At 37.6% G+C, this 12,128-nt stretch overlaps 1 protein-coding gene across 3 annotated transcripts in view; it reads right to left on the reverse strand.

Moving 5' to 3' along the window:
- The window catches only part of FMN2 (formin 2), a 155,622-nt gene that overhangs the window by 103,270 nt on the left and 40,224 nt on the right, over positions 1 to 12,128 (reverse strand). For all 3 annotated transcript variants that reach the window (XM_038130280.1, XM_038130282.1, XM_038130281.1), the window contains one exon: positions 606 to 2,278. In XM_038130280.1, coding sequence (XP_037986208.1) covers positions 606 to 2,278 — 1,673 coding nt within the window. The remainder of the gene's footprint in view (positions 1 to 605; positions 2,279 to 12,128) is intronic.

The following is a 12,128-nucleotide window of genomic DNA, read 5'->3' on the forward strand; positions in this document are numbered from 1 at the left end:
TATTCATAAGGAAACTTTTTTCATGACCAGCAATGATCTTTTACAAAAACCCGAAAAAACATCAACAACTGAAACCAAGTCATATCAAAATAAGGGCTATCAGAATCACTTTATGCAAATAAATTGCAGATTGAATCTGAGTCTGTTGAGGGCACAAGGTGAAAAAAAAAATATTTCAAGGTCATTGAAGAAAGGAAAGAGAAGCATGGAGTACGTTCAGCATAGATTCCTTGCAAGCTGCTCCAGAGAGAGACCAATGCTACCTTGAAATTTGAGGGGAATCACAGATATGGCACTTTGAAAAACATTTCACAGAACACTTGGTGGCACACCATCACCCCCGGATCTCTTATCCATGTGTGATATGTAGCCCCAAAGGACACTGAAAACACTACCATCAAAGAGCTTCCATGCGCAAATAACTTCTGTGTGCTTTAAAGAAAATGGGCACCCTATTTGCATATCCAACTACACATAAAATCCTGCTTGCACCAATGTTCTCTCCAAGACATATCTAGCAGGAAAGACTTTTGCTAATGATAGACAATACTATCAAGACAGCCATAAAAAGCAAAACCACCACTCTACATAACTCTTTGACTTACCGTTTACTGTGGAGCTGAATTCTTGTCCAGTAAAGAGGCTTCATTGGCCGAGAAGGCTCTATTACATGTTTCCTGCTCCCTTTCTCCTGATTCATCCCCATTGCAAATAAACCAGATGGTAATGGAGGAGGAAGAAAACCACAGCCCTGTGGGACTGCTGGGTAGCTGCTGCCTTGGACTTGTGCTGGAAGGGGTGGTGCACTTCCAGGCAAAGGTGGTGGGGCCGGAGGAGTCATCCCCAACCCAGGCAAAGGAGGGGGTGGTGGAGGGACACCAGCACCAGGCAGAGGTGGTGGAGGGGGCACAGCTACACCAGGCAGAGGTGGTGGAGGGGGCACAGCTACACCAGGCAGAGGTGGTGGAGGAGGTGGAGGAGGCACAGCTACACCAGGCAGAGGTGGTGGAGGAGGCACAGCTACACCAGGCAGAGGTGGTGGAGGAGGTGGAGGAGGCACAGCTACACCAGGCAGAGGTGGTGGAGGAGGTACAGCTGAACCTGGAAGAGGTGGAGGAGGTGGTACAGCTGCACCAGGCAGAGGTGGTGGAGGAGGAGGAGGTGGTGGAATGCCTCCTCCAGGCAGAGGTGGGGGAGGTGGTGGCAGTCCTGCTCCAGGAAGCGGTGGTGCTGGGGGTGGCAATCCAAGGCCGGGCAGAGGAGGTGGTGGAGGAGGGACACCAGCTCCAGGTAGAGGTGGTGGTGGAGGGGGAGGTGGGATACCCCAACTGGGCAGAGGAGATGGGACTCCTGCTCCAGGCAAAGGTGGTGGTGGAGGTGGTGGAGGGAATCCAGGACATGGAAGGAGAGGAGCTGGAGGCAGCATTGGTATCTCACCACTTGGCAAATGTGGAGGAGGAGGGAGAGGTGACATTGTGGTGCCTGGGAAAGAGTGGTCCAGGTCTGTCACTGCTGAGACAGCAGAAGAAGGGAGTCCTGAGCCAGGTAGAGGTGGTGGCAGTGGTAATCCTGCCACAGCCATGGGAGTAACAAAGGAATGGCCATGTGCTCCAGACACGGGGGCAGTCTGTTCAGTTGCTGGCAGTGATGGGGGAATGCTACATGTGGGCTCTTGGGGCAAGGAGGGGGGATGTTCACTACAAGTTACATCTACAGTACTTAGAGGCTGATGGGAAACTGTCATTTCAGTCTCTCCTTCAAATGCAAGGGACAAATCAGCTTTGGGTCCCGGAAGAGGTGACTGCGGTATACTCTGTATTGATTGGCTTTCATCCAGTGGCACTGAGATCAGCTTCGGTGACAGAATTAAAGAGATTTCCGAACAAAATGTGGGCTGTAGTTCTAGAGCTGGCGATTTCTGAGTAGGCCCTTCACTTTTGCCCCCTTCTAAGTGCGGTGGTGGGGATGGCTGTGGCAGTGCACTGGCTGAAGGCATTGAATGTGTTAAATATTCCTCTGTTGGTGACGTTTGTACAGATCTCGCCTGTGACACAGTCCTGGGTGTGGTCTCCTCTTCATTCCTTTGAAGAGTCACACTGCTGAGCTCCCCAGAGTCTGCGTGTGCATGCTCATTTTCCTGCTCCCTCCCAGCAGTCTGTACCTCCGCAGCAGGAAATTGTTTCTCTAGTTCTGCAATTTTTGTCCTCAGATCCTCAATAGTTTGCTCAAGTTGTTGGATGACACTGGCACGCTCCTCAGATTTCACCTCAAAAGCATCCTTTCAAAGAAAACAAATAATAAGCTCAAACGAGGATAACATTCATCACCATTTAAAAATGAAATTTAGATCAAGACTACTAGTATTCCTGAGGTTAAAAAATAAGCTAGTTATGTCAAGGCTTTAAAAAGTGAGGAATCATTTTGGCCAACTACATTTTAAGTAGAAGACGACAGTTTAGGAAAATTACTTATTTATATATGACATTACCTTTGTCAGTACAAGGATATTTTAGACTGCGATTACACTTGTCAAAAGCAAAAATCAGTAGCAACCCCTCCCTCCCTGCAAATACCCTGACTGAAAAAACAACCAACCACTGAGCACAAGTACTGCAAGCATTCGCCTACTCGTGGATATGAAAACATAGTGGTGGGAAGGTTCAGCATTATTTTGATTCTGCTAATTGAAAAAAAAAAGTTGAGTGTTTCTTTAAAGGGATCACCATGAGTAGCAGACTCAGCATAGTATTGACGGTTGCATTTCAATATACACCTTAATGACACAACACAGATCAGGAATGCAGAACAAATGCTATCTTTTGAAAAACAGCTATATCTCAGAACAGAAAAAAGTATGCTTTTCTCCAGCCAGCATGACTAGGAAAGAAAAGAAGCCAGAAAAAACTAAGGGAGAACATTCATCCTACCCCAAATTGGTAACTCTGCCAAGAGACAGACTATGATAGGAAAGAATCCTGCCTGGAATGATTATTCTGTATTTGACAGGTTTCACATTTTTTCTCTCTTTCTCTAAAGCATCTTATCCCGCTTGCTGTAGACTGAGTAGAAGAATGATTAACCCTAAAGGCACATTAATTCCTACAATTTTAAAGAAATACCTGTGACAAACTACTTAAGGTAATGGATATATGCTTTCATTCAAACCAGCCAATAGAAGTAAACTTGTCCAAAAATAGCCATTTGTGCTTATTCAGGATTGATAAACAAGAGATAGACTTGACCTTACAACAAAAAATCTTCTAAAAATTAAATTATTTTCTAGCTGCGTACATTTACATTTTAGTACTTTTGTTTTCTCTTTCAATTTAAAATATTAGCCAGCACTTCAAGCATTTAGTTGGTCATGCAAGAAGTTTCACAAGTGATTACAGCAAAACTTGTTTAAGTGCCTTTTTATTTCCTTTTACCAAATCATATAATCTCAGATGAGACCATAGGCTTGCTTAATAGGAAATATTTCAAATATTCAAATTATAGGTTTTGTAAAGAAGCCTACAAATAAACATACAATTCTTGATATACCAATTGCTTTGATTTGTTTCAAGGAAACGTTTTTCTCATCTTTTTGACACATGAAAGTATTAAAAGTAATTTTTTTTTCTGGAAAAGAAAGTTACAACTTCCAGCTGGGGATTGTTAATAAAATATCATATTCAATAATACTTAAAAATGTTTCTGCACAGAATCAGTTTTCAGATATAAAATTTCAGTTTCTTATTTATCTTAGAATTTCTTAGTTGTCCTAAAGCAATCCCAGAAGTAAAACAGCAACAGCATTTGAACCAATAATTGCTTCATTTTGAGGTACCCTTATCAAAAATCTTAAAATCTCTTAGATTGTTTGAACTTTCTGGAACAGCAGTTTGAACCAAAGGTTGTGTATTACAATTAGGTCTCCCTTCCACAGGTTGACAAAAAATGTAAAACAGAGAAAGGACATGAAAAAAATGAATAGTGAAGGAATTAACACAGAGATAATAACAAACACTATAACAAGAAGGAAAAAAGGCTGAGAAAGGCATTTTCCATTACAAATTACTCATGGTTCTTCAGTCCATCCAGTTTCCTTTAACAGCTCAATACTTCATAGCAACAACAGTTTTATTGAAGAATTTCATAATAAAGAAGGAATACAATATTGTTTATCCCTTTGTTTCATCTGCTCTTATCCCCCTACCAGTCACCTGCAAATACAATGAGGCCTATCAGTTCTTCAAAAGGCAACACTATCAAAGGAAATGAGTTGCTAGGATTATTAAGGCCACACAGCAGTTTTCAGCTGAGATCAAATCCAGTTTTCGCAGACTGTTATTCTCCTAAGCTCCTGTTTTATCCTGCAAGAACACTCCACAAGGGTTTTATAGGAGATACAGTAAATTCATTTCTGCCATAAACAAACTGCAGCCAACAGGATTAGGCATGATATTCAATGGCTCTGAAGAGATTTACCTTAAAAATGCCTGATCTCAGAACAGTCCACTGTTTTAAGAACTCTTTTACTCAGGAGATTAGATTCAACTTTTAACATGAAAAAGAAGTAATTCTTGAATACTGTAATTCTACGTTAGCTGCAGGAAAAACCTAGAATCTACTCTTCTACAAGACAATTCACCCTGCAGATAATGAAATTTCTTTCAAGAGAAGAACTATTTTATAAAGTTTTTTAAAAATGAGCAATGCAGGGAGATGAATTAGCAATTCAGACAAGAAATTAAAATGTCCTGATGAATTAAAGGAGCTGCTTAGCCATGCCCTAAGAGGCAGCATTTCTGCTATCCTCGAGATACAGCGTTTCAAACAAGCTGGTGATTTCCCATCATGTTATACCTAACAATCACCAACATATCCAGGTTTTCATAGAAACAGCATTAGTATGAACAAACAAGACTTTGATGTGAATAAAGAGATATTTATCCAGAGGATATGATGTACTTGAATTTATTTGGTCTAAAAAACAAGGAAACCAAAAGCAAAACAAAACACGGCTCCCAGTATTTATGTGTTTCAGTAATTATTTTAGACAGACATATTTTTCATTTAGACATTTAAGATGCCCTCAAGCCATTTATTTGGACTTTTGCCTTTGTCCTAGTTTAAAGTTGACCCCTAGATTTGAAAGGGCTTATCAAAGAAGGAAATCAAAACTATATAAATCCAATCAGAAATAAAAAATTCTACTATTTCCTTAGAGAATAAGCAAGAGAATACTTAATTTTTCATTCATGTAAAAGATGGTCAAAAGCTGTTGACAAGGACCAGAAGACTGAGATTAAAAGAATCCACACACACATAATGAAAAGAAGCTTCATTTTCAATCCAGGGGACAATTCCACAGCAGAAACCTATGGGGTTTAAAAGAGATATGAGGAAAGTCTGTCTTGCCTAGAGTTCTTACCCAGGACCCAGGTACTGTGGAACAGTCTTCTTTCTGTAAAGAAAGAAAGAAAGGTGGAAGCTTAACCCTTGCTTTATCCTGGTGGCTTGAGTATGAGAGAGTGAGCAGGAAAAAACATTTCAGAGGTTTGTGGCTATAGAACAGAGCCCAGCATTTCTCAAACAGGCTGTACATGTTCCATGTGCAGTGAGCTGGATGCTCAATCTGGGACTGATCTCTTTGGGTTGCACTGATAGGATTGTTTGTACACGGATCTGGAAATATTTGCTTTGTTGGCTAAAGGTTGTACACTTGGATCTGCACATGTACATTACATAGAATTCATTCCAATCCTGTCATGTTTTCCGCATGTGCATTTCAGATGTCCAGCATAAAGCTGATCTATATAGATGGAACATGTCCAGGATCTTCAAATATGTGAAAGATCAGAGTGCAGCTACCTCCTGCTACAGAGTTGACAACCTAGTTTGTCAGATGAGTGACTGAAACCTATAGACCCTTCTATAACTAAATTTCCAGGCAGAAAAAAAAAAACCCAATTCTGTAAAAGTCAGTCCTAGTCTATGTGTATATAGACATACATATTTGTGTCTGTATAATATACTTGTCAATATCTTTCTAACTCAGATTTCACTTCTATGCTGTATGAACAGACATAAAATATCTTTTTTTAAAAAAATAAAAATAATGACAGTTCTTGTTGGTAATTTTTGCATGTTTGAAAAATAAAGGGATATTATAGCTTTGTTTTAGAAGTTAATACCTTATACTATTACAAGTCAAAAAGTTGCATCAACAGTTTGGTAATTTTCAGCAATTTGTCACTTAGAGTCATGAAATTTCCTATTTGGATGGAATTTATATTTAGATGATAGGATTATATTTGCTTTGATTTTTCTTTTTTTTTTTTTTTTTCAAAAAACCTTGACTTTTTAGTTTCTCTTCATCACAATTCATGAATCAGAGTCTATTCTGCTACCTAGTTGCAAGAACACACAGGAAACAGAAGCATACAGTTAAACAGAATTAAGATGGCAAAATAAGGCCCCTCAGGTCTTCTAGTAAGGGTGCCTGGGAGCACTTGGAGGTACTAGCAGTGCACAGAAACTTGGAAGGATGCTCTTTCCCACTGCTCTGTTAATAAATGCTGCTTTTCTACGCGAAGCGAAACATTTTTGAACGCGCACGCTCACCGAATGGCACAAAGTAGAGCCACAGTAAGAATTTAATTCAGTCAGAGAAATGTGATCTCTATTCAGGTTTCTCTCTTTAAAGCTGTCTCATTTTCAAAGCTACTTCTTGCAACTGCAGATCAACCTTAAGAAAAGGAGACACAACATTTAACAGGCATTTTTAGTGCTACAGTAATTGGCAAATGAGAAGTACTGGTGGAGACTTGATTTGCATTCAAACAAAATAGCATCCATCTAATTAATTCTCATATTTCACTTAATCTCAAGGCTCATTGCAGCATTTAATTTTTACAAAAGTAGAAAGGGAGTCAAAAGTTGGCCAACTTGCCAATAGCATCAGGGAGAATTGCTGAAGGAGTAGAATTAGCATTGGGCACTAGTTTCTTCCTCGGACTACCTGATTAAACCTTTTTGAGTGAAGCTTTTACTATTCTGATGTTGCACATATGGGAACAAGGGGTACACTTTTTCACACTACTACATCTTTCTTCCTACAACCGCAAGGAAGTGATGCTCCCCAGTATAGCAATGAACAAGCAAGCCCTGAAACAAAACCAGTGTTGTGCATTGCCCTGCCTGAAGTCATAAAACTTATTTGGTAAGTGTGAGCTGCTCCCACTCTCTGACACATTGCAACAGATGGAGTACACTAACCTGCACAAGGCTGGCAATGGACTAGGTAGCTCTTCCTGTCCTAAAGAGCTGGGACATGTCTAATCAACCTAGTGGTTTTGTCACACCTATTATGTGTGACAGAAAAAACCCGAAACCATTACATGCAGAGATCAATAATTATTGAAATACAAATAGTTCAAATAAACTAACACAGAATCAATGGGGAGCATACACCTTTGAAGGAAGATGCATGCATTGCAAATGCTGACTTGGAAAGCTGTAAGTCAGAGGAAAAAGAGCTTAGATTCTTGAAGTTTCTGTTCCTGAACAGTTCGAATTCCTTATCCCTGAGCTAAGCATATTTCAGAGGATAAGATCTCAGTTCTTTACATTACCCATTTAAGTAAATAATCAACTTGAGCTACATCAAAGATTGAAAGTTTTCTCTCTTTAAGGTGTAACTCTTAACTTAGTTGGAAAATAACCTTAGGTTATCCCCAGGTTTTACTATGATAGAAACATCAGAAGAATTTTCATAGACTGAAGACAAGACAAGGTAAAATAAAATCTTACAGAATCACTGACCACCCTAGGAGATGCACAGGAGCTGAGTAATTACTGTAGTATTACATAGCATTACTTTAAACCTTCACAAATAACACTTGTGGAAGCTTAACCCTCACTTTATCCTGATAGCTTGAGTATGAAAGAGTGAGCAAGAAAAGAATACAGCGAGAGGTGTATGTCTATAGAACAGTCCCCAGCATTTTGCAAACAGGCTGTGCTTGTTCCATGTGCAATGAGCAATGGCCTGACTACCCAGGCTGACAAACCAACCAAAAAGTCCCTCTCAAATTTTGAAGGTTTCTGCCCTGGCCTAGATAAAATTTCATTATTAGGGAGGCATGAAACAATGCAGAAATAAATAAGGCTTCAAAAGGGGTTTACTACTCACATAGGTTAATTTAGCTCAGAAATTAATTTCACTGTTCTATCACTCATCCAGTGTAAAAAAAGCGTGTAAATGAAACTGGGTACTGAAAGAAAAGCTGAACTTTATTAATTTTACTATAACATTATGTTACCTGTTTCAGGTGTCTTTGATTTATTGTGCTGTGAATTGCAAAGAGACTGCTGGTGCAGATGAAAAGATAAGTAGAACCTAGCCTCTTATGTCAGCAGCCTGTAAGCAAGAGGTACCTTAAAAGTCACAGATCTCCTTAAAAGTTTGGATAAAAACTGTCTGGATTTATTTTCTCCTCAATATTAGATTGCTTACTGAAATGCCTAACACATGATTAATTGCTTCCTTTCTTTTTCACCTGTGTTTTTTCTAAAGTATTTCAACTATGATACCAAAGTGTTTAGGTAGCTTTCCTGTGTATCCAGGCCAAGGCAACAATTCATCTCATTCTGTTAAAACAAAATCTGGCATACCTTGAACATTACTGCCTTGACATATTAGAGAAAGGTGTTGAACTTTTTCACACCAGACCTTTCCCTGATTTTCAATTCCACTCAAAATTGTCCAGCAACCTAGAAAGCAGTCCCTGTGCAAACTAATTCTATTATTATTTTCGTGCTCTTTATTTGCATCAATTGAAAGCTTTTATGCTAGAAATAACAATATGGATTCTGTGAGCCAAAATGTGAACAATAATGGTTTAAATTTGAAGGGCTTGGAATGCCTTTAAGCTTTAGTAGGGGAGATCAAGAAAGGTAATAATTTTTCAGATTAACTTTGCCCCATCCCATCCAGAGTATGATACTTCTACACAGTACTTGCCCTTTTCATCTAAGGGTTCAGCCAGACCACAAAATGGGAGGTTCACATGTTGCTTTTGTCTTAAGCTTCCAACAGGGAATAAGCAGCAAAAAATATCCACAGTAAGAATAAATCTTTGTAGATACACTGAAGCATGAGCCTACTACTCACAACAGAAAAGGTTTGGAGAAATGGAAAGAGAGCCTCCACAAATGTATCCATGAACATGCTGAAGGCAGGGGCCTGAAAGTCTCTCATCTTCTTTAAATCTTTAAAAGTGTGAAAGCTATATTAGAAACAAAGCTGTATAATTTTGAATGAAAGAACCTTTAAGTCAATCAAAATCAAGTAATCAAAAATGAGCTTTAAGTATTGAGAAGTTAACTAAAATCTTTCTGGTATCATGAACGTTTAAAAAAACCCCAATTTGTATATTTAGACAAAGTTGAATAAACATAAAGAGCAATTACACATTCTGGAATATGCAAGTTAGTTTTTAGTAATAGTTTTGGGCTTGCTCTCTAAAGAATAAATATGAAAACAGGTATTCAAAATACAGAAAATGAAAAAAAGTGATTTTACTGCTTTGGTTGATACCAACTTAAGATGGAAAATGTAATAACTTTTTATCTCAATGTAAGTAGAAGATAAACTGATTACTCTGTCTTGTATCCAAAGAGTAGAAATCATTCTCAGCCTTACTTTTAAGTTCTCATTTAGGTTTGGCAGTATAAAATTGTTTCTTTGTTTTAAAATTATTTAGGGCATTTTAAAGTTAAATGAATAATTATTTTTACTAAGAAAAACATTTTTTATCTCCCTTGTACATAGAGAGTACTGCAGAAAAGCTCAGGATTTACACCACTAAAAGGTAGCACCTGATATTTAATGCCAAGAGAAATATAAGAAGAACTTGAAACAGTTCTCATTTTTGTGTGGAGGAGGTCTCTCAAATAGTTTAAGTCCACTTGCCAAATGAAATGTCCTGCTAGGAATGTTAAAAGAAGTTTTCTTTTCCCATACTGATATGTACACGCACACACAGACACACATACATGTTTTCAAACTGCTTTCCTGTATCTCATGTAATTTCTTCATCTGTTCTCTTCAATTTCTATGGAATTCTTTTTTTAAAAAGCTTGAAATGTAAATACTATAGTACCAAAAATATTCCACATAATTCAAGTATAGGATGTTACCATTGAACAAACAAAATCTCTGTTTTCACTGGTCTCCAAAAGATGAGGGAAATTTCATAAATAAATAATGGAACTTACAGTACAAATCATATTTTGGTATAAAATGAGTTTATAGATTTTCATCTGAAATAGGATTCCTGGCTTAGAGAATTTAAGAAAAAAAAATTGTATTTGAATAATTAATGAATACAGCTCATAAATTTGGCTCTAACCAGGAATTCATAGATGGTATAATCACTACCTCAAATTTTATCAATTTTCATGAGCAAGAATGGTAAGGAGACAGAGAAGAAGAGAGTAAACAATTTAAACAGAATTTTCAATTAGCATGTAGCTATCATGCATTTGCATTCACTGCTCCCTAAGGGAAGTTACAGTACTCTGGTACTATTTTACAAGAAACTCACTGTAAAAGGCAAAAGAAAAAAAATATTAATGCTTAGAATCAGAGAGAGAAAAGTGATAATTCTTTCTATGCAATCCCTATCCCATAGTTCTCCTTTTTCAGAAAGTGAAAGTCTCTCACATTTTAGCCAAGGATTTAAAGCATTGTCAAACAATTCTTATTAAAATAAATTATTTTCTCAGTTTTACTCCCATTCTCCTTTTCCTCTAATCAATTATTGCCCAAACCCTAACATTGGTGCTGCAGGTCCAAGAATTTGCACCTAAAATGACAAAAAACCCCACCTTTTTCTAAGTATAAAGCATAGTCAAAATAAAAAAAGAAGAATGCCCATTATGATTAAAGGATGCAAAAATCTACATTATTACAATTGTTGCTATAATTATTAATATACATTCTCATGAAATCTGTGATGAAGAAGCTGTGAAATGAGATTATTTGCATGAACTTCACCCACAGTTTCTTAAGAATTTTAATCAATGCCTGAAAAGACTTAGGAGTAACTCACAGGAAATACAGGTTTTTAGAGCATACATTTTCATCTCTTTTAGCTGTTTTCAAAACAACGCATCAGAAACAGAGCAAGACTTACCATTTTAGCACTGACTAGGCAAAGTAGGAAATACATACTACCATTACCTCATACCCATGCTCAGAGATGAGCAAAGTTCTGAGAAAAACCACCAAACTTCAAAGCTAACCTTGCTTGGAGGAGGGCATTAGTGGAAAAGAGTTTGTACATCATGACCTCCTCATGTTCCACTCAACACTGAACGGTGCTACGATTTTTATGTGTTTCAGATCTATGATATATGGCTGCCTCAATACAAGTGGAAAAAGAGAGTAAAGAATCTTTGAGACCAAAATGAGCACAGAAGTAAAACTTCATCTTGACATTAACATTAAGAACACAGATTAGAGAAAACAAATTTTAGTCTCACCGTGACTAGGAGGAAGAGTGCAAAAATGGGTTATTGTAACTCCGCTGAAAATAATAAAATGTATTGTTTCTTTTAAAAAAGGCAAACACTGCCTTCAAGCAAAATAACAGAAGTCAATCCAAGTATTGTGAAGTCTGGATATAATACAAAACACTAATATTTGTTCTGAGAATTAACTGCTTACATTTTTCTACCACACAGGCATGACATTCTATACTTCTGTTTTTTTCATTTAAATATATGGTCTGTGATTTATATTTTATGTTTTTGTCAATTAATTATGTCCAATGCAATTTTTTCCCTTTTATTTTTTTTAAACTTCTGCCTCATCAGAACTAAACAGAAAATGGGTTCATGGTTGTGGTTGAGGAAACAAATTTCATCTTCAACAGGATATTGACCTCTTTATTGAAATGATAGTAATTTATTGATAGTTTTTTAATTATCACTTCAAAGGCGGTCATCCAGAAGGCTGGTAGACCAAACCAAATGTTTTAATTTCACTGGTTTAAAAAAAAACAAAACCTGACTAACTAAACAAAACAACAGTGACAGAGCAGTGCTTTCCAAATATTTAGTGTTTTTAGGGGTTG

The sequence above is a fragment of the Motacilla alba genome, chromosome 3, assembly GCF_015832195.1.
Source record: "Motacilla alba alba isolate MOTALB_02 chromosome 3, Motacilla_alba_V1.0_pri, whole genome shotgun sequence".
Taxonomy (NCBI): domain Eukaryota; kingdom Metazoa; phylum Chordata; class Aves; order Passeriformes; family Motacillidae; genus Motacilla; species Motacilla alba.